We start from the raw sequence: 23245 nt of genomic DNA on the forward strand, positions 1-23245 counted from the left end.
GTATGTGGGAAGAAGGCAAGCTGATGGAGGCAGTGTGCTCAGAGCAATGTTCTGCTGTGAAACATTGCATCTTGGCATCCATGTGGACGTTACTTTGACATGTACAACCTCAACATTGTTGCAGACCAAGTACACCCCTTCATGGCAATGGTATTCCCTAATGTCACTGGGCTTTTTCAGCAGGCTAATGGCACCTTGACATACTGCAAAATATTTGTTCAGGAATGGTTTGAAGAACATGGCAATGTGTTGACTGGCCTCCAAATTCCCTGGATCTCAATCCAATTGAGCATCTGGGATGAGCTGGAAAAAAACAAGTACAAACCCAAACGTGTACCTTACAAGATTTAAAGGATCTGCTGTTAACATGCTGGTGCTATATACACTACAGGAGACCTTCAGATGTCTTGAGAGTCCATGCCTCAACAGTTCTGAGCTATATTTGCAGCAAGAGGGGGACTTGTGCAATATTAGGCAGACGGTTTTAATGTTATGGCTGATTGGTACATTTCTTAAACTGCATTTAGATTCTGGTGGCACCTGTAACTTCTCAGGGACCATATAAAATGAACCTTTACTTGGCAGGACCAGTGAGAATTGTGGCAGGATAAATGGAATGGCCAGACTTTTGACTTAGAAGTCTTTAATACAATTGTCTTACTGGACTTTAAAACTATGGATACGGATTATATATAAGAGCTATATGAATGCACCTTCATGAAGGCTAGTCTTGCAAATGACTGATCAAAAAAACCATGTGACTGATCTTCTAACTGTTACTGTATTTGGGCATAAAGCACATGTATGGGTGCAAATTATTATTTTTTTAAATCCATGAATATTCCACATCATTGCTTTGTTATGGACAGAGACAAACATTTAAAGTGACATTCATTGTACATAGTCTGTGCAATAACAAGCACAATAAATAGCTTTATAAATGATCACAAAATAAATAAAAGTTTGAGTTATTTCCAAACGTAAAACCTTGAAGCAAAACACTACAAAATGAAATAAAAACAAAATGTTCACCAATGTTTGTAGCCTTCTCTGAACAATAAAACATCCTATATCTGGGTGTAGGTAGGAATCCCTAAAAGCTACTCTTAATTTAGTACAGTATTGTTTCATGCATGCCTATCTTCTATGGTAAAGCTGAAAATGAACAAGAAAACGAAAAAAATAAATAAAAATCCATAAAAAACCTACTCTACTCCAATTGTTCATGTGGGGGGGTGGGGGGTGGAATTATGACTTCATCCTTCATAGTGCTGTGAACTATGCCCTGCGACCCTTTATGCCCAGAGGCTACTCAGTGCGCATGCATCACAGCACTTGCACTCTGTAAAGACTCTTTAAGCCATGATGTGTGCAATGCACCACACCAGGAATGAAGCTGAACGGCTGAGAAAGCCAGCAAAGCCCATCTCTGCTGCAACCACAAGGTCAGCGCTCGGTAACACCTCAGGCAAGATTCACCACAATGACGTCATCAGCTACATCTAGACTGTGGAGCTCTGCACGAGGTTAGCCAATGGAAATAAACGACTTCCTCAGTGACCTATGGTCAGGCAGTTATTTCGCCTACTTGAAATGCAAGTTGAAATGTCAGCAGACTGTTAGTTCTTGTGGTTTTGAATGCAATCCTTATTCATTATGTAAATGTATTAAGGGCTGGGAGCGAGGTCACCACCTGTTAAATTAGTGTTTAATGCAATTGATTAATGGGCTTAAGTTAAACTGGCTACTGATTAACCCTTACACTTCCCTTTACATGTCTCATTAAGGCACCAGCTCCGGTAGTGCCACTGCTTTTGAAGTGGGACTCAGACAGAACTTGCTTATACATACTTGCATATAAACAAACACCCATGCATGCACAGATGCTCACACAGACATGCACTCGCACAGACCCCCAGACAGACATTTTTCTCTCATTCACATACACAAATGATGTCAAATCAATTATAAATGAACTCAGAAGCATGTTTCGTATTGCAAGGTTGTTTAAAACCATAATACAGAACAAAAGAAAACAGTGAGTTTTCATTTCAGGGCCTATAGCGGTAGCTGAAACAAGTCCAACATGTCAAGCATTGCCTGTCTGATGTGGTTGCCAAAGCGATGAGAGTCCTGAAGGTGGGAAGGGGGGGGGGGGGGGGGGGGAAATAAATAAATAAAAATCAAATCAATCATCAAGGCAGTCATGTGGTGTTAACAGTATAAATGTGTATGAGTACAAGTCTGGTGTGTGGTTCTTTACTGACCGTTTCTGGACTGGAGCGCTTGCAGGAGATGTGGAAGTTAATAAGGTTCTCCCCCACAATAATGTAAGCCACACCATAACCATCATCAGCCACCTGGAACAGCACAAAACCACCTTCTAGGACACATACCACATTCGCTTACCACATGTGAATTCCTGAAGGAAGTTTGTGGAATTGGACCTGATTGTCAGCTGTCCTGGCAGCGATGGGCACAGTTTGGTTTTTTTTTCTTTTTTCTTTTTAAATGGACTAAAATGTGAAATGTTGATTCCAAACAGCTTTACAATGGTGTTTATTTATGATTTACCATCGTAACCATTCCGTTAAACCAGGCTGTCATCACCTGTAATTGGGAACACTGTGTCCAAAGACAGCACACCCTAGGCTTCTGCACAAGCACAATGACTCAGGTCTCACTTACATGCCCTTTAGCCCCAAAAGTAAAATAAACCTTGAGTGGCTGCTTAAAACCGACTCAATCTGCGACGCACAAGGTATTGATGCTAAGGAAACTGCATTTCTGTGGGTCTCACCGGGCCGAAACCTCCGCCACTGGACACGAGCTCGGGGTGCCTGACGAGATCAAACAGCTCAGGCTGCTGAAGAGGAGTCTGACTGGTAGACAACCTCCATGGCTCGGACAGCACCTGTAGAGGACGAGAGCGCCCCAGGTGCCGTCAGTGCTACTGCTCTGGAAGAACCTCATCACCTTCCATCACCAGAGTCAATTCTATATTACACAGAGACAATAATTTTGGATGAAATAACACTGTATTAATACTGGAAACTAAAGCATTTTAGTGGTATCGATAACCCAGGCATTGCTAATACCAGCAGAGTGAGTTTACATCAAGTTTCAATCATGCATCTTTGCAAAAAAGTCACTTCAGATGAGGAAGAAAGCATCCAGAGGTGTTGGCTCACTCATTGATTTTGGCTCCATTCTCATCCTACCTCTTTAAGGAAGGGGGAGTCCAGTTGCAGGTACTTCGACACCAGGTAGAGGCAGAACAGATGTCGGTCGATACCTTTGCCTGTCATGGCCATGCGGTACATCTGCTGGTGCTTCTTGGCCGCTGTCTGGAGCAAGCTCAGCTTCTTCTCTTTCTGAGCAAAAAGACATGAGAGAAGGGTCATTGTTTCTCTTCAGCACTGACTAAAAAAACAAAATCTCCAAAAGTAAAACTGACATTATAAGTAAAAGATCACATGGTTGTTGTAGAGGATCATCACAATTTGGTTGCAAGGACTGCATGGGAGTTGCTAGGCAACGCTTGCTTTTACTGTTAATAAAACACCTTTTGCTTATAAAGTCTTGGCCAGCTAGGCTGCAAAGCCAGGACATGCAGTTCCATCTTTCCTAAAGGGAATACTGCCTTTCTACTGCTATTTATTATCATTTACTTCTGGCCACCATTACATTTATTTTACATTTACAACATTTAGCAGGTGCTCTTGTTCAGAGCAGCTTACAAAAGTGCTTTGTTGTCTCAAAGGAAGAAGTCCTTATGCTAGTTATTAGACAAGTCTAAGGAGACCATTAAGACAGAACTCTGTCAGAGTGTTATTTTTAAAAGCATGTTCATGTAAATAGGTAAGTGCAGGATTAAATGTTTAATCATGTGCTTTGAACTGGCATTACAAACCATTTCACAATGCCACTGATCAAACCCTGCATTCCCCAGATGAAGTGGCTCCTGTCTGGGCAAGCTACAGACAGGTAAAACCTCAGTTCATCTCCCACTGTAGTGTACCATAACTCAACCCCCGCCTCAGACATGCACGTAACGTTTTTGCCAATAAGAAATTTGCATGCGTTTTAAAATGTATTGCCTAAATGCCAAAGCATACGATCACCCATAAATTCAGAGACTGTCGGAGTGCAGGCTCAGTGCACTCCTGAGGCATGCTCCAGATGGAATGCTATAGCCAGAGTGTTCCAAAACGTTAGCCTTTTCAAACAGTGGGCATGGTAACCGGCCCAGCACATGCTACCCGGCCCAAATTCCAACTGTGTTGTGCTGGAGTTCTGCAAGTCACTCATGCGTACGTCAGGAGAGCACAGCGAGCAGAAAAGCTCAGTGGAAGGCCAGCAGATTGAACATTTAATACTTCCGTAATTTCAAGATAATGACACTGTGCCTCATAACTGGTCATGCTTGCTTCAGTTTTCACAAGGATTACACTTGTCTTGGTTTCCCATCTCCATAAGTTTTCCTGCACATTTGCATTAAGCAGTTAGAAAGGAGTTCAGTGGAAAAGGTTTGGAAAATGTGCTTTTATCTAATATACATGTCAAAATAGCAACAGGGAAACTAAAACTGCACAAAAAGCAAAACTACTTCACTAGAGCCCCATGACTGCTTTGCAATGAAGAGAAAATAAAAAACAATAGTATAGTAGCTATTTGAAAAAATTATAATTAAATGAATAAATGGACTGAAGCTTTCTTTCCCTCATTTTTACCAGTTCTTAAGGAATCACTTGGCACAACCTTTTCCAAAAACAGTTACAGGTGCCATAATGTGTAAGGCTGAAAGGTGTTATGAGTGTGAGAATCTGATCCTGAGCTTGACAAAAGGTACATGGTCACATGTGAATGTCATTGTCTGCTTGGTGAAGGCACCTTCCCGCTTGCTACCAAACGCACTCATGGTTTACTAAGAAGCAACACATCTCAACCCAACCACCACTTTTGGCTGAGGCTAACATATTTAAACCAGCAAGTGCACAAACGGTAGCATTCTTCGGCTGAAATCTGCAGTGTTATTCAATGTGCCCGAATGCTCTGCGGTGTTTCGAGGCCAGTGCTGTATAGTACCGGCTCTGCGTTGACGATGGCCCTGACGAAAGCACACGTCTCCATGGTGCAGGAGCGTACGGTCTCTGTCCGTCCCTCTCTGAACAGACGAGTCATGGATGCCTCGTAAGTCAGGCAAAACTTCCCTTTGTCCTGCAAAGCACATAAAACTTTAGTGTGGGAACTACACTCACTCACCACTTTATTAGAAACGCTTATCTTGTCCCTACCCTTACCTTCTAAATGTCCAGTTACAAGCTGTCCATCCTAAGACATGCACAATTACTCTTTCCACTCCATTTATCAATTGCATCAATGGTCTGATTCTAACCCCAGGACCACTGCTGACCATTTAATATTTGGGTGGTGGAAGCTTTTTTTTTTTTTTTTTTTTTTTTTTTTTAATACAGCACTGACATGGCAGTGACATGGTAGTGGGTGTTGAACTGGTACATGTGTGTAACACATGGCAGTGTTTACTGAGGGGGGGCCTGCTACCCAAAATGATCAAGTCCACAGGGTTTGGAAAGATGCAGGACCTGAAGATAACCAACTGCACATGGAAACTATGACTATGTATGTGACGAATTAACCAAACTTGAACTTGAAACATATTGGCTGCCTACCTACTTATGTCAGCTACTTCAATTTACTGGGCATATGTTTCTAATAAAGTGGCACAAAAATTCTGTACAAGTCACCCTTCACCCTGCACTGTGAACTCACCCGGAAGTAGGCAAGCTGCAGAGCGATCTGGATGAAGGCATCTGGGCTGGTCTTGCATTTCTTGATCAGGCCTTTCCCAAAATCCTCAAAGGGGATGATGTGGATGTCAACGTCATCGGCCAGAGCCTGGGCCACTGCCAGGGAGTTGTCGATCATGCTCTGGCACTAACGAGGAATGGAAAGAGTGTATCAGTGATGTAAAAAACAGGCATGGGACTGACTTCAGACACTTAGCTGCTGGTGATCTACTGAGTACAGTAAGTGGGCAAATAGGGGGGAACAAAAGGGGTTGTTGCTTTTGGTAGCTTTGGTAACCAACCTCAGACGGGATGCTCCATTGCAGTCTCTGAGGTCCAGGAAGGCTGCGGTGAGGCTGGCCTTTACAGTGGCCATCAGATGTATAACCCAGCTTGACGGGGTCCATAAACAGCACATGCTTTAATTAAAAAAAAAATAATAATAATAATAATAAACACACAAAAAAAAAACAAAGCCATAAAAATGCCTCCATAATATGAGCATAAGATAAACATATAATTATATGCTGTACTGATTACAGTATGTGGGTTACCGTATCTGAGTAACAGCACGCACATACCTCCCAGAGGTGGCCTATAATGGGAGCATCAGCCCAGCTGTGTTCTGCATTCAGACCCATTGTTCCGTTCTTGTAAACGATCAGGTTGAAAGACTTATCAAACCACCTGAAAGTGCAGGATTTTAAAATAATGCTGCTATAAGAGATTCACTTTAAGATCACCATCACTAAACCAGCTGCATTGAGTAAGATAATGTCTCATGACTGTCCTAGGCTCTGTAATAAGCAGCAATACATTTCAACAGGGTGATGTTACTGGGAATAACCAATGAGGATCCTTGTCTATATAGAGGCGGTCCTCCCTGCCTGTCAAATATTTTGCAGGTGCATGCAGTACATAGGAAGTTAGACTAGGGGCATTACTAGGGATGTTTAATTCGAGGCTCCAGCCACCAATGACTTGAGCCTAGCCACAAAATATTTTTCCCCTAGAATGGCCACAGTTGAGCACAATGTTAGTCAAGAACTTCAATGTTATCGCCAGTAATTAAGCGCAACACTGTCTTAAAAAGATACTGCAGTGTAACTTTTAAAAGTGACAGCAGTGCAAAAGCACAGTTTTTACCAACCCTGAGTTGGACAAAATCTTTCGGGGCTGGCATCGAAACATTCGTGGCTCAAGACCTGACGGCCCACTCCAGTGACGCCCCTGGGTTAAAATAAATACTCCATGTGCACATCTTTGGCTTTGGAGAAAAGCTTGGACAGTGGATGTTGCATTAAAGGAAGGGGGTGAAGTTTTTAGTAGCCATGTGAAAATCAGCAAGGACTATAACATCCATAACAGCAGCTTTAAGCCATTGAAGTGGACAACTTGCAACAAGCTACCAACAAAGCAGGTGGCGCTCTTGAGCTCTCCATTTACCTATCATAGCAGTTGCCATGCAGGAGGGACTTGGCGTAGCGGCGCAGGGACTCCACTGGGTTGTTTGGATCATGGCGCTGCTCTGTGTCATCCAGCGTGACAAAGAAGGCGGCTTTCTCCACAGCGTCCAGGGACTGCCGGTTCTTGCCCAGCCTGAGGTAGGCGTCACGAGCACATGCCCAAGGTACTCTGACACACAAAGCAACGTGTGAGCCACCTCTCAACATCTGAGACTGAATACACTGAACACTTCTCACCATTTTCTACCAGGAAGTCAAGAATCCTAGACTGTCGTCTTCTTGTCTTCTGTTCTGCTTTCTAGTCATAGACAAACCAAGTTCACCCACTACCACTATTGCATATTATAGCTAGCTTGGGTCAGACCATTAAGCAACCATATCCACAGCACCCCCTGCAAATGGACCTTCCCGTTCAACCCTGTCTAATGTGTGGGAATAGCACCTCAAAGTTCAAAGTGGCTTTACTGTCATTTCAGCTATATACAAGTACACAGCAAAAACGAGACAATGTTCCTCCAGGACCATGGTGCAACAAAAAAAACAACAGTGCAACAGACAACATGCTACACAAGTGCAAACAATCCAATATAGTACAAAAATGTCAAACAATAAATAAATACAAGACAGGACCAATACAACACCTGTCTCCTGCTGTGAGGGCAGCAAGCTTCTCCTCTCCTGGTTGAGGCTCTGATGTGTCAGCTAGGATCCTCTCCATCTGCTGCTCTATCTCCCGTGGCAACAGCAGCCGCCCATCATAAAACATCCCCACCTTGAAGTAACGCCCCCTGTGGTACACCGCAATATGCCTGCTGTTCGACACGTGCTGGAGGGTGTCTGCAGTCACAAGGACGAGAGAATGGAGGGGAGGCTGAAGTGTACAAAAAAATATTAAATTCAGAGACTCCAGCACAATCAGTAATTATAACACAACATGCCACAATATTGGGATCATGGGAATGAGTCAGGTCAAGACAATTATTTCATGTACGAACAATGCATACTAGTCATCAGGTTATCCCGCCAACCAACACCCTGGCCCCAGGACATCATATTTAGCAGTACTTTGACATGAAATAAATGTCTGATCTTTTGTACAAGCCATGAATGGAGATCTTGAATTACAAGGTTATGGTGGAAAAAAATCCAGAGATATGTATAGAGATAGATGATAAAACAGTACTAAATACTAAAAATGGCCTTGCTCTGCACTCTGAGTGCTTTCTTATGTTTAAACGCACACACACGCGCACAAGCTGGAGCTAGTAGATTCACTGAAATAAACAGATTAAGGCGAAACAGATTAGCTTGATCTTGTCATCAGTCCTTAAGGTGGTAATCACAGATCAAAAGGAAATCGACTGAAGTCTGTTAGGTTTACGGCAGACAGCCGTGAAGCATGCTGCAGTGCTGGGATTTGCGTACGGACTGTGATGTGTCTGGGGTCGGTACCTGAGTCTATGCCTGGAACACGACTGGTGTTGAACATGCGCTCATACTGTGATGAGCACATGGGAATAGTGTTTTGCAGCAAAAACTGAAAAAGTAGAGAGGAAGAGGTCAAATAAAATAGGGGAGGGGAGGAGGGGCTTAAACGGGCCAAGCAGCTATCGACGTCCTATAGGAACTCTGCACTGTAGGGAATAAACTGTAGGAAGAGAGCAAGGGAGTTCGAGCTGAACTCAATGGACTCAAGGAAAGGGATCTTAGTTGCAATTCCAGGGGAAACATACATATATACACACATACATACACGCACACAGACACAAAAGAAAATTCTGATATGCTAGAGGAATGAAATGGGAATGAGGAGACCTGGAGCTTGAACAGAATGCCCTGTTTAACCAGCACTCTACAGTCTCTATGCTCAAGGCAATTAACCGGTCAATGGGACAGACAATGCTTTTAACGTGTAAAGATTTTTCCCCAATTAATCACTAATTGGAATGACTGGTAGCCCAGGACTAGCACAGCAGATGTCATGGGGGAAGGGGATTAGTTAAGCAGGGGTGGGGCTTGCCCGTCTTACCCCTCTCCTGTCCTGGGATGCGGCTAGTGTTGAACAGCCGCTCCCACTGGGCAGAGCAGAATGGTACGCTGCTTGCTAGGGCAAAGAGCTGCTCCAACAGGAGGCATGAAGAAAAATGTTTTTTTTTTTTAATCAGCAGAGAAACTCAAGCAGAGAGCTGACCAATCTGGAAAGATGTCATTTAGAGTATTCCAAACGGTCAAGCCAAAACACACAATCATGCTGTTATAGGTGTAATTGGCTGAAATAAATAAATAGCTGAAGCACATTATTTGGTTAGTGTTTCAAAGCAGGTAGCCGAAATGGCCCAAAGTGAACAACAAAGCATTTAAAGTAGATATTTAATTCCCAAGTGTTAACATTCCTACTACCAAAAAGCATTATTTGGTCTCTCTACACACACTGCTTCACTGTGTGAAATATAATTTCGCAAAGGTAAAGATGTTCTAACCGGTTTTATCTCAGCTCGGTCCAGTTTCTTCCTGTAAAGCATGATGGAATGGATGGCATTACCAGCCCTGGCTGCCTGCCGCTGTGTGGGAAAGACGTAGAGAAAGTCCTGGAGGGAAGGAGGTGAAACTGAAGTTAGAGAGGGCCAGCAATACCCTGATCAGAGGAACTAGTAGAACGCGGCTTACCATTACATAGTAGTTGCTGTTGACCATAATTGGGTTGCGGCTTCTAAGGTAGATATACTCCTCCCACCAATCACTGACCTGGAACCAGGACCCCGTTTCAAAAAAGAGTGATATAAGGACACATATCAAATTGGCTGTAATAAAGCCTTAGATATTTAGCAACATGACCAAAAAGCAAAAAAGCAATCAAACTTACGTAATTGGTTGCCCACAAGGATTTCAACCTCAAATACCACTGGAGTTTAGGGGCATAATTCTTCTGAAAGTCTAAAGTGAGTACTTCCATTCTTTTATACTCCTTTTCTTCCAGAAGAGGGCGCACAGACTCCAGATACTGTGGGCACAGAGACATTAGTAAGGCGTGACCAAGTCCAGTATTACAGCACTCACAATCTATGTATGAAACAAGGGTCACACAGATTAATGTTGATGTTAGTTTTCCTCCAAGGGCCAAGTTCAATTACTAGTGGCACTTGCATTCAGTATTACATCCATATCAACACAATTTCAGTCTATTAATATATAAGAGCGTGCCTTTTAGTAAGTAAAAACATCACACGCTGTACCTCATATTTTAAGGTGACAAATACCAAGCCAAGCTAAATGAAAATTAGACCCAGGTCCAGCTACAAAGTTAAACCACCGTTGACCTCTTACCAATCTGAAAATTTATTAAAAGTAAATTAGAATGATGAGCTGTCCAACTGTATGATTAATGTTTTGAATATTTTAAAACTATGTTCTTTATGAAGCTTTAAGAAGTAGTTTGGCTTACTCTTGTCATGGTGTCCTTCACAGAGGGAACAGGTAAATTTGGCAGTGAAGTCTGGAAGCTGCACAGTGTAGGTGTTTGTATCCCAGAGAAGATCCTCACTAGTGCCTATGAACACACATTTACACAGATTACAAAAAGATGTAGGGTTAGACTGAATATATGATCAGCAGGTGTAGTGAGACATGTCACCTCAATATGAAATCAGATTAAGTCCTCATTTCTATTCAAAGCAAAGCATGAGCTGGTGACAGCAGTGACAATTTTGTCATGGCAGCAAGCGTGCAGGAACAAAAGCACAAACAAGAAAGTCATGGATGAAACAGCGATACTTGTCAGGGATTTCTGCATTATTAAGCATTATTGTTTACTTCTGTTCTCCATGATGAGAATAAAGTTAATATTTACATAATTGTGAAATAACCAATTATTTGAATTATATAAGTTTGTGTGCGCAATGACATGCCAACTGTCTGATTCACATTTAATAATCATAAAATAACTGTTTTCCTTAAAAAATAATTAAGCACTGTATTTCAGAAGTAATAGGGGGACATATTGTTAGTGGGGTGATGTTCATGGTCAAAAGCCCACTGTGAGAAAGTGGACATGTCTTTATGAGACTACCTGAAGTGAGAAACACCTTGTTGACTGAGTTTGCGCTAAGAGCAGGACCAAGGAAGCAGTAGCACAAGTGCTGTTTTAAGACAAAATGGGTTCAACACTACTGTCGCACTGGCAGATTTGAAATGTCACATTTCCTCTTGCACCACTCCACGTACCTTGTTGCATGTGCAATATTCCTATCCACAAAATTTAAAGTTAGTGATAGATGCAAATGCAACCTTCAAAATTAGTCAAAAAGCAGTGTTAGTCAGGTTTAGCACCCAGGCAGGGCCATGAACGTAGAGCCCTGAAAGCCTCGCTGGCTGGCCTAATGATCCTCACCAGCCAGACACGCGACTTCCATGTTGCAGCACCATGCCTTTCACTCATCCAGCCGTGCCAGGACAGCAGGAACTTCAGGACGTTCCTCATGGTATATATGATGGCCACCCAGAGTCCTGTGCCCACCAGAATGCCACCCACTCTCCTTTGGGTTTCCAAGGACATATAGTTACTGCAGCCAGGGGAAACAAAAGAGCATGCAAACTATGCAAACTACACAAACATACCTTATGACAGTGACTTTATATGGATTACATCATGCAATCAACTCAGAAGTCAGATCTAGCTTTACCTCACTGGTATGTATTGTCCAAGTTTACAGAAGAGACCTAAGGAGGGGTCCGCCTGAACATATTTTGCCCTTCCCATGTACCCCGCTAGCACCACCACAAACCCGGGGGCGCTGCCTGGATACACGCCATTCATAATCCCATTCTGTGGACACATTTCCATTGAAGAATACGTACATGATTCTACCATTCTCCAGCCTCTGTGTATTGAAGGGAATGCATCAGCATGTGATATGTTACCCTGAAGCGGATGAACCTCTTCTTCCATGAGTGAAGGCCAGACAGGTAGACCTGGCGCAGGGCTTCATGGCTAAGCTGCAGGTCAATGCCATCAGGGGACACAGTGAATTGGAAGGCCACTGCTTGGTGAGCCTCTGCCATACTGACTGGGTCACAGTCAGCAAAACCTACTTTGAAAGACAGGGAGAAAAAAATGACAGAATTTAAGCAGATATCAGAATAGAATAAAGGAGATGGATAACCTGTTGGTAATGCCAGTGTAAACCAAGTCAAAGGAGATGGGTGTATCCAATCTGTAGTTACACAAGATGCTATATGCCTAATGACTGTAGACTCTATCTGGCTGCCTATAACATATCTGTTACATACAAAAGAGAAAATGAATTTCACAAGTCACCACCTAATCCACAGGTCCAGAAATAGGCTAAATACTACGCATTAAAGTGGAATGATGAACAATGCAGTTCGCAGCAGATCAAGCTGCTGTGCAAAGGATATATAAATCTTTCCTTTAGCTAAACGCGTGAATGCACATATCTTAGATGCGACGCGGATATATCGCATCCTAGCCAGCATTCCTTAGATGCACCTAGGTGGCTACTGTCAAGAGAACTGCGGTATTGACCTGGGATGAATGACACGTCATATACGCCGTTTACATGATCGTTGTTTCACAAATCTAGGTAGACGTTGCTGTTATAATTTATCAAGCGGCGAAGCACTTCATGGACTTAAATTAGTTGGATAGCTTTGACAGAACTCGTAGTTAGTAGAGGAAGACAGCCAATGTCAGGAAGCGACTAGCTAATTTAGCAAACCTATATACTGCCGCTCCCTGGCGAAAACAGATATGTAGACCGTTAGCTTGCTAAATAGCAAGCAGGTTGTCAAGACTATCGCGGAAAGATGTTCTCATAATGATTATCATGTTGGTTATGTGATTATGTCTCTCCGCATTCTTCTCGACAGTTTGTTCGCCAATCATCTAACGTTAGCGAGATGCCATACTTAATGTGTGCTGATGCGTCCGATAAGTTACCTTGTAAGATTGTTTGTAGCACCTTTCAAGTGCAATCGATCTAGGGATATAGGTCTCTGGATTATTTCTCTTTGAACGCTAGATAGTCAGCCAGGACACCAAGTTCTATGAAGAAGCTAACTAGCTAATAAGTCTGTGGGCGCATCTTGTGCCCTCATAGTAAGGTTTCGCTCCCGCTGCCCACCGCGTCAAAAGCAGTAAGTTAGAACAGCGCCACCCGAAGGAGCGGAGTGAAACTGGGTACCGAAAAAAAAATTATCCATTTTGTTTAACAGCTAAGCATTTAACATGTAACGTCTGAACATTTAACAAAATTATAAAGACCATTTTTAAAGCTACCAGCAAATAGCTATATATATTTACGGTTGTCCTGCCGGTTTGACATTACCTCGATTCTACCAATAGGTGGCCATAGGAACGCACAATATTCAAAAATAGTTCAAAGAACGGATTTGGTCCTTAACCTACATCAGTCCCGGTAAAACCGACCTCATTAAGCTGAAGGTTGCTTACACCAGTCCCGGTAAAACCTCATTAAGCTGAAGGAACCTTATGTGCTGTTGAATGACGTCAGGATAACTTTTGAAAAAGTAAACATACTTGCATTTCAGCAGAAATACATTCAGCAGTGAACCAGCATGAGGTATAGACGATTCCGTCCCTTTGATCTCGGCATCGCCGGTTTAATCGTTTGCTGTATTTGCGGTGTAAATGGTAAGTCGTTATGTGAGATCAGGGATTATGTTCCATGTCACGTAGTTTGTGGTATTTTTCTCTTCATTTTAAACAGAACTTGAATATCTTCAAGGCATTCGTTAGTTGCCTATATGGGATCAGTTATCTATCTATAAAACCAGCACATGGTTTGATTTTGTTAAGTTTAACTCATTTTAATTTTTGATACGATTTAAAACAAAGTGACAATGCGATTAACAAATGACTGGACGGGGGCGGACTCTGTCATATTTCTATTACCATTTGTATTGTGTTGTCTCATTGGCGTCGCTGTATTTACGATAACACATTCTCCTACATTGTGTTTTATTCTTTACAAAGTGTAATAAGTTTTTATTGACTGAATTTAATAATAGCAACTCTCTTGCTATCTTGCTAAATCTTATTTCTATAGCTTGTTTGACCTAATTCCCAGGATTGGTGTCCTAACAAATTTTTAAGATTAGGTATACGGTACCGTTCAAGGATCTTCTCAAGGCAGATTTATTTGTCATCTCTCATTAAGTTTCCTTTTTGTTGCTGAAACCAATATTACATTGAAACCACATGCTCTTGATGTACCATTTTATACACATTCCCATCAGACATCTTCATACAGCAGCAATTGCTATCCTGAATATTTACATTTACATCGCTCTTTTCCTGAGCGATTTCCATATTAATTAGTTTCACAGTAGGTGTCATCCCTTTATTCCACTGTCGTTTCCTGTTAATTATTTATGAATTATTACAGAAATTGTTTGACACATGGGGTCTGTCAGCCTTTGCAGATGCCGAAGCCCCATTGCCCATGCTACTCACAGTTCGGACCCCCTTTGTACTGTTCTGTGTGCTGCTCCAATTGAGCCACGTAAAACACGCCCTCCCTGTTCGCCTCTTTTTCTCTCGCCAAACTTAACATGCAGGGCAAGGCAATCTGTTCCCAAAATGCTTCAAATAACCATTCTGTTCATACTTTAACTCTGAAATTAGCTGAATTCTTGTTTGTTTGTTTGTTTGTGTGTGTGTGCATGTTTGGGGGGGGGGGGGGGGGGGTTGGTTGGTTGGTTGGTTATGTCTATGTCTATGTCTATGTGTGTGTGCGTGTGTGCGTGTGTGTGCGTGCATTTCTGTGTCCTTGTAGGAGAATATTGCGAGGTGAATGTTTGCCACAATGGAGGTACGTGTGTGACCGGTGTGGGAGAAGAACCCTTCCTCTGCATCTGTGCTGAAGGGTTTGCAGGGGACACTTGCAATACTATGGAAAATGGTAATGGTTAGCTCATGTTGGTCAAGCACATAGGTTGAACCTGCATATGTTCAAACAGTGTCAGTGGAAAATTATTCTTGTGTTAATAAACTTGCCCTATCAGGTCCATGCAGCCCAAACCCATGTAAAAATGACGGGGAGTGTGAGGTGATCATGAACTCCAGACGAGGAGATGTTTTTAATGGCTACATCTGCAAATGCCAGCCTGGCTTTGAGGGCATGCAATGTCAAATCAGTGAGTAAAGTACCTTATCATAATAATGCTGGGAGAAGGAGCTGTCTAATTTGCAGAACTGTGTATTCATTCTACTACTGATCGTACGTCGCACAGTGGGTATCGTAAAATGTGTCCAAAAGGAAACTGCATATTCATGGCCTACATTATTTAAAGTGACACTCAAAAAATGACTTATGCTGTCTTCGTGTCATTTATCATTCTGCTGGTGAAGAACTGAATGTCAATTCTCATTGAGGAGTCAGGACTTTGCAGCAAACAGGAACATGAATGAGCCAGCCTTTGGCCATAGTTCTGGAATACATTGTTTTCTTGCGACACACTTCCCCCATCGCAGCTACAGCAGGAACATTTCTGCTACATGACTTTTCTTGTGGTAATGGAAAGGCCCTCTGACAAATTATGATTTTTCTTTCTCTCTGACGCTCTGTAACTACTCATACTCATGCAGACATGCCCAGGATGCAGACGGCGCTTATGGTTAGGGAATACTATAACTGAAGGAATTTATAAATTTGTTATTTGATTTGTTATTTGATTTCCATGGTCAGGCTTGACTTGTAAATGGAAGATTTTTGTTCTGATGTGATTTTTAAGTGTCAAATATCCCATAGGTTGTGCTGCAGAACTATTTTAACTTTAGGTCTCAGAATGAAGTCTTCCAGTCTGTTGTGTGTAATAAGGACATGGGTATTTTTGATATCATCTTCAGTGAAACTATGTGGACTGAAGTGGTAAAAGGCTTTCAATGTTGAATAGTTATGTTTGTGACTTTTATTACTTCTGCTAGCTTGACAGATCCCAAGTGCTTGTTTCCTAATTGTATGTATCCCATATTGAGTCTTCTGTAGAGTGTAGCAGACTCTCATGGCTTTTTACAAAGGTAAAATGTTAAGATGATTACTGAAATGAGACATTGCTATTTTCAGAAGACTTTCTGAGAGTCACACAGCATCTGAACCAATTCTGCACTGGTCCCTAAGATTTTGAATTTTATTAGTTATTTTGTGATGGAAAATTCCAAGTAGATTTTACAGAGAACGTATCCTTATTTGTCTCATGTAATCCCAGCTGCTGGCATTGAGAGAGCACCAGTCTTCGCCAGGAACAGCCGCCATTCAGGCATGTTCAGTACAATTAGGCAAGCTCTCATCAAGCACTAAGAAGTTTTATACAAAACAGTCTGGGCACTTTACCATAAAGAATGATCCAGAACATATTTTCATCAAACATAATAAGAATATTCAGTGAGGTTCAGGGGCGCATTAACATTTTTTCTTTTTTTTTTTATTCCAAGGCAATCCAGAGTTCTTTTTAATCTGTAAATGATGCCATGTGAAAAATACAAACATAAACAAAAACAGTGAAATATGCACTTTGTCATATTCCGAAGACCAAAGCGCAAACCTTTGATGTCTCTACACTGGGATAAAAGAAAACACAGAGTGGTGAAAACCCATAGATTACTTTGTTTTTTAATTATTCCATGCACTAAATCACATTGTAATGAATTATGGTCTACTGAGACAGAGTTGTTTTGCGTTTTCATCAATCCTATTAGCTGTTCAGAGAGCTGCAGTTCCGTGAGGACCATTGGTGCTGACGTAAATGCTGCTTTGGGTTTTGTGTCCTCTTTGGATTACTGAATGCCAAGCCTGTGATAAACATTGGGATAGAGCAAGTTTTGAGCTAGCAGCAGTAAACATGTGCTTGTTTTTTTGTTTCCTTTTTTGGACGATATTTATAGAACACTAGCCTTGTTCTGAATGATAGTTTGAAGGGTGTGTTAAATTTGAATGGTGTGTTACCATATAAGGAAAATGGTGACAAGAAAACTGTCACCATTCATTTTCTGTAATATATTTTTTAGCTTCAGTCTTTGATGAAAGGGAAGCAAGAATCACCCTTTAGTGGTGATTACTGGGAACTGCAAATAAACAAATGAATAGTAAGATTAGTAACAACTATGTTACTTTTCACTTTTTTGTAAATGCTTTTCTGGACTTTCAGTACTCCCTTCCCCCCGCTGTGTGTCCTGTGCAGGTGTTACTGCTGAGTCTGTCCAGGCTTTGTCTGAGGTCATGACCCTGGAGCTGCAGTGTGTCTGCACTGTGCATGCCCAGGCATTCTTCATGTGTCACCACATTCCCTCAAAGCCTCCTATCTGAAAATAGTCATTAGATTGTCTGGGAGTAAACAGAAGATTTAAAGGTGGCGTGACCTGTTCCTTTCCGGACACCACGATGTGTTTATCTCCCCTAGACACGCTGCGCTCTGCCGTCTGGGATTCCTGGATGACAGTGGGATATGCCCCACTGAGCCTACTGGCTCTTTTTAAGGAGGAGAGAGTAGGGCTTGCATCTGTCCGCAAAAACACACAGTCTCTCCATTTTAGTGCTCTTCGCATCACTCAGCAAATGCCTAACCTGAAGCTCAATTAAAGGGACCTGAAGGCAGATTCAAAGACCTTCAGCTGTGGCTAACAGAGAAACCAAAAGGATGGTTTCGTAATCTTTACATGCATTAAAATGAGATTTGCTTTAATCAACTCTAAATAATAATAATAATAAAAATAATAATAACATTGCATTATTTTGTATTGTTTTCAATTCACTTTTTAAGGTAACATAAGAATCTTGTATGATTTTTCTAGATGTGAATGACTGTGCCAACCAGCCTTGTAAGAACAGGGGCATATGCCGAGATCTGGATGGAGACTACACCTGCCAGTGCCCCTCCCCTTACGTAGGGAAGCAATGCCACCTAAGTATGTACGCTGACTAATAAGACATTTTCTTTACCACCCGCACTTTTTAATGCCACAATTCACACTGTTTTAGTTAGTTAATTAATTAATTACTTTTAAAAGCGACTGACCAAATAGCAGCATCAATATAGCATCTTTACATTTTTAAAAAGCCACAAATGGTTTATAGTGTAATAGTAATATATTAGTGCTAATATGTCTCTGCCTTGGCAGGTTGTATCTCTCTGTTAGGAATGGAAGATGGGGGAATAGTTGAGTCCCAGATCTCCGCCTCCTCCATCCACTTTGGCATTCTGGGGCTACAGCGCTGGGGCCCAGAGCTTGCCCGCCTCAACAACCAGGGAATTGTCAATGCTTGGAGCTCTAACCCGCATGACAAGAACCCTTGGATTGAGGTTAGTCAGAAATATCACATGGACAGCTTACTGTCTCTTGGTATAATTTTGGCATGCAAATGCTAGCCTGTTGACATTTTTAGGTGTTATTGAAATTAGAAGACATTGAGTTATGAGATTACAAAACCTAGAAAGTTCATCATGTCTTTTTATATGAATGTCTGCTCATATTCCAATGCTGGGATTGCAGATTGACCTGCAGATGAAGATGCGTCTGACTGGCATCATTACCCAAGGAGCAAGTCGCATGGGCACGGCCGAGTTTATCAAGACCTTCAAGGTGGCATCTAGCTTTGATGGCAAAAACTACATGATGTACAGAGCTCGTGGTCAGAAGAAAGATGTGGTGAGCACCAGAGCTGAAACAATGCTGCTGTTCCCTGTTTTTAAATTGCCACTCCTCGGTTTGCTGCTCACTCCTCAGGTGCTGTTCCTGCAGGTCTTCATCGGGAACATGGATAACGAAGGCACCAAGACTAACTTCTTTGACCCACCTATTGTGACTCAGTACATCCGCATCATTCCTGTGATATGCCGGCAGGCATGTACTCTGCGCATGGAACTGATTGGCTGTGAACTCGATGGTAATGTGCCCTAATCAGGGAGGAGTATCGCCTCCTCTTTAGCAGCATTTTCCTAATGCATTCCCTATTTATTTCTCATTGTTATTTCTTGGCCTGTAGTGGAAATGCACGCAGGGAAGTTTGTATTCCTGACTTTTGCCAAAGTGCCGCTCTGATTCCTCTCATCTAATGGCTTGTTTTGCAGTGCAATCTAATGCGGTGGGCTGTGCTGAGTCTCTGGGCATGAAGTCTCGCCTTGTTTTGGACAGCCAACTGTCAGCTTCCAGTGCCTTCCGCACCTGGGGCATCGATGCGTTCACCTGGCTCCCCCACTACGCTCGCCTGGACAAGCTAGGCAAAACCAATGCCTGGTCTCCAGCCTCCAACAACCAATCTGAGTGGCTTCAGGTGACACCTTCTTTTTTAAAAGCAATAGGATTATCATTTCCTATAACTACATGGGACTTTATGTACCTTAACGATATTGTTTTCATTTTGGTGAGAAACATTTATAGTGCCTTTATGGCAGTGTTGCCAAATAAACTCATTTGAACTGTATGTGCACAGATTTTATATTAGCTTCCGCCATACCTTCATTAGGTGGACTTGGAGAAGCCTAAAAGAATCGCAGGCATTATCACGCAGGGAGCCAAAGACTTTGGCACTGTGCAGTTTGTGTCTGCCTTCAAGATTGCATTCAGTGATGATGGTACATCGTGGAGTGTTGTAAAAGATGAAACAAGGAGGGCAGACAAGGTCAGTGAGCACACTTTCATCTTTACATACAGCATTAGAATTTTGTTTAATTTTAAAGATTCGGGGACTAATTGTTAGAGTCCTAAAAATGTTTGTATGATTTAATATCCAGCAGATTTTCAGTAAAAACAGAATTATGATAAAGCACTGCTCAAAAACCAATATAATTAGCTCTTCAGTCCTACATGAAAAAAGACTGAGCATGGTCCTTGACTGACAGCTGTCTGTCACAGATTGTTTCCTGCTATAGTACTCCACTGGAACTGAATATAATTCTCAAAGATGGAGCATTGGTGTAATACAACCATATATCTATGAACCTACCAATGAGGATTCCGATGCAAATCCTTCTGAAATTCAGGCACCAGATAAGCCTCATTTTTAGAGAATGGAAGCTGTTTTGTTTTATGTTATGCTAAAAATTAAATTATAGGCTTAGGCACAAATGGCTAGCTCAGAGGAAGGTGAAAAGAAAAAGAAAAAAAATCACTGTAGAATAAATTAGCCTAACATTGACTTCCAGCATCTTTTACTGGAGGTAATGTCTGCATTTCTTGTTCTAACACCATAACACCTGATTCTATAAGATGCAAGCATGACATCACTGGGATGCCTTGATATGTGTGAATTGTGTGATCTATAAAATCAAATTTAAGACTGCATGGAATCAATTATTCCAAGACAATCACCACAGTATATTGATCAATGTGTAAAAACATTTTTTACTTGGACAGCACAGCTATGCGTACAGTAACAATTCCACACAAATTATACCATAGATGTGGATTTTTCTTAGAAAGCGGGTGTGTTGTAGGGGCATCAGCTTTCTGACTGTTGAGAGTAAGGCTGACATAAGCTTTAGGTAACAGAAGGACCACCTGTTTTACATCAAAAGGGGAGAAATTCTGGCAAATTAAATTAGGCATTTACTGGACTTTGAATATGTACACTGTTTGGCCAAAAGATGAATATTAAGCAAATTAGAAAGAAAACACAAGTCTTTAGAATCTTAGTAGACTTCAGGGCTGGGTTTGGTTATGTGACCAAGTTTCAGTTTGTTCTGTTTATGAGTCTTTAAGAAGTACAGGAGCCCCACCCAAGCCAGACCTTCTTTGTGTGGTATATCAATCCACAGTTTCCTATTTTTCTCTGGTCGAGGCACTCACTGCCTATCATGAGATGTTTATTGGGATCATAGGCAGTCTCTTCTTCTCAAGATTCTCTCAACATGGTTTAGTTTGTGGCTTCTCTAAAGAAAGGCTTATGTGGAAAATTCCATATTATGGGTTGTTGTTATGGGCAGTTGTGAAACTACATCTTCCTATATTGAAATCATTTTTGTGCTCCACATGCCCCCAATTATGGCCTTGCTCAATGCAAAATGTATGTGTGATACCTGAACTTCTTCCTCCGTAACCCACCCAACACCGACCCACCAAACTCACTGGCATATGTCCTGTTCATATATCCATTCCAGATTTTCAAAGGCAACATTGACAACAACACACACAAAAAGAACTTGTTTGAGCCTCCCTTCTTCGCCCGGTTCGTGCGCTTCCTCCCCTGGGAGTGGCATGAACGAATCACTGTCCGGATGGAGCTCCTGGGATGTGACGCTTAGAGACCCTGTGGAGGACTGGGGGCTGCCTGACCCCTCTCCCTGCTTCCCACCCACAGCCCCAGGCCTCTCTCTTTCAGACTCCTGCTGATGCCCATGATGCCTAGATGATAGCGCAGTCACTGTGTGTTAATGATTGGGTTTAGCACAAAAACGTCAATTGTACTGACTCTGCATTGTCTTAATGGCATTGCAACTAAGAATTGTAGGATTTTGTAATAGCATTCCTTTTGCTCTTCTGCCTATGTTTTTAACATGCTTATAATTTTAATATTTGCACTTTCTTTTGTATTGCATGTTGCTGCAAAGTTATCACACAAGGAAAGATGACACTGTTCAAGTTGAACATGCTTGTTGAATGAGATGTTATAGTGGGTTTCTAGCAGTGGCTTGTTTTTCTTCAACACCTACACGCTTTGTTACAAACATTTTTAGTTTACACTAACCATGGGTCTGATGTACAACCAAATGTTTGTACAGTCCAGCTAGCTTACACATTTTCTTAAGTGCAACTTCTCCATTATTAGAGTCTGCTGTATGGGTAAAATGCCCCAGTCATTAGTGTAGATTTCACTCTGCCTGCACAGACAAGCTCTGGATAGGTTCCTGCTACTCTTGGGTGGTGCCAGATCAGAAACCTGTCATTTGACCTCACTGTGTGTCCAAGCCTATGTGGACCTTTGACTGCCCCCCGTAATCAGCATGGTGTCCAGTGACTCGTTTTACCCCAAGGTTTTACCCTAAGCTTTTAAGGAATGGAGCACAAGTAAAAAGCATGTGACTCAATACTCATTTGGAGTTTTGTTTTTGGAGTTCATTTTTATAATCAGACTATAGTATAGTCAGGGATTGTGCAATAAATTGACAGAAAAAAAACATGAATATTGTGGAAAGACTTTAATTGAAAATGTATATTAAAACAGTTTATATTTAAACAGTATATTGACATTAAACATGTACCAACACATTCATCTGAAGTGGCAACATTTGCATTGTAGTGGCTATATTTCTTTGCATTTTTAGTGTGATTTCTAATTCATGTTGAAATCTATTCCTTTTTATTTATTGATTTAAACAATAAAGTTTAAACAACCAAATTTAGAGAAAAGTGTAGAATCTTGAGGATTTCTTACCAATTGTAAATATTTTGTCTGTTTCTCTTTAACAGTCATTAATAAAAGATTGAAGGACACTGCTTTGTTTTTGCTTGCCTTTGTACAAGTTTATCTATGTTGTGCACGCCTTTGATCTTTTTGTTGCTGAGTTAAACAGCAAACATCAACAAGAAGGCTTCAAATTATAATGGGTAAAATCTTAACTGAGCCTCCAGACATCACTATGGATTTGTAAAGCCCTAATTATAGTTACAGTGTTTCAGAGAATGATTATGAAAAAGAGAACAAAGCAACATCTCATCTTGGCATTGTGTTTCCTCTTACAGCTTTCCAAGAAGCCAATATATTCACCATTCACAGCATAGTCCTCCTTCACCCTACAGTTTACTGCACAAATTACAGACTCCTACAGATGACCTCCTTGTCTGCTATTCACACCGGCTTAGCATTCCTAGCCTGGGGCTGGCCCTTTCATCTTAATGCATACCGCCATCCAAACAGCCGTAATGGCTCCGAGTGGCTGAGAAAAGGCAGGCGAATGGAGAGGTACTCCAAAAGCAGACAGCTAATGAACTGGCTA

The 23245-nt window shown here is 41.7% G+C and overlaps 2 protein-coding genes across 6 annotated transcripts; one reads left to right on the forward strand and one right to left on the reverse strand.

The window, feature by feature from the left end:
- Positions 1 to 626: 626 nt before the first annotated feature.
- On the reverse strand, positions 627 to 13406 carry cpt1aa (carnitine palmitoyltransferase 1Aa (liver)). Of its 3 annotated transcripts, none has more exons than XM_027013806.2 (19): positions 13233 to 13406; positions 12194 to 12360; positions 11956 to 12098; positions 11664 to 11835; positions 10719 to 10823; positions 10140 to 10277; positions 9944 to 10021; positions 9757 to 9864; positions 9306 to 9393; positions 7918 to 8113; positions 7257 to 7445; positions 6392 to 6497; positions 6113 to 6229; positions 5794 to 5958; positions 5089 to 5220; positions 3222 to 3374; positions 2801 to 2914; positions 2268 to 2360; positions 627 to 2133 (listed from the first exon to the last, which is right to left on the reverse strand). In XM_027013806.2, exons 2-19 carry the CDS (start codon positions 12332 to 12334, stop codon positions 2059 to 2061), a joined length of 2313 nt encoding a protein of 770 aa, XP_026869607.2. In that variant the 5' UTR covers positions 12335 to 12360; positions 13233 to 13406; the 3' UTR covers positions 627 to 2058. The 3 variants fall into 3 exon arrangements, with proteins under 3 accessions (XP_026869607.2, XP_026869608.2, XP_026869606.2); XM_027013807.2 differs by lacking the exon at positions 9306 to 9393 and adding an exon at positions 8729 to 8813 and having other exon boundaries at positions 12194 to 12363; XM_027013805.2 differs by having other exon boundaries at positions 12194 to 12363.
- Positions 12856 to 22732, forward strand: mfge8a (milk fat globule EGF and factor V/VIII domain containing a). Of its 3 annotated transcripts, none has more exons than XM_035521101.1 (11): positions 12856 to 12876; positions 13847 to 13946; positions 15091 to 15216; positions 15320 to 15451; positions 18105 to 18218; positions 18432 to 18613; positions 18804 to 18959; positions 19053 to 19197; positions 19382 to 19584; positions 19777 to 19932; positions 21410 to 22732. In XM_035521101.1, the coding sequence occupies exons 2-11, from the start codon at positions 13871 to 13873 to the stop codon at positions 21551 to 21553; spliced, it is 1434 nt and encodes a 477-aa protein (XP_035376994.1). In that variant the 5' UTR covers positions 12856 to 12876; positions 13847 to 13870; the 3' UTR covers positions 21554 to 22732. The 3 variants fall into 3 exon arrangements, with proteins under 3 accessions (XP_035376994.1, XP_026869609.2, XP_026869611.2); XM_027013808.2 differs by lacking the exon at positions 12856 to 12876 and adding an exon at positions 13699 to 13755 and having other exon boundaries at positions 13844 to 13946; XM_027013810.2 differs by lacking the exon at positions 12856 to 12876 and adding an exon at positions 13704 to 13755.
- Positions 22733 to 23245: the final 513 nt, after the last annotated feature.

Source organism: Electrophorus electricus, chromosome 21, assembly GCF_013358815.1.
Source record: "Electrophorus electricus isolate fEleEle1 chromosome 21, fEleEle1.pri, whole genome shotgun sequence".
NCBI classification, from domain to species: Eukaryota; Metazoa; Chordata; class Actinopteri; order Gymnotiformes; family Gymnotidae; genus Electrophorus; species Electrophorus electricus.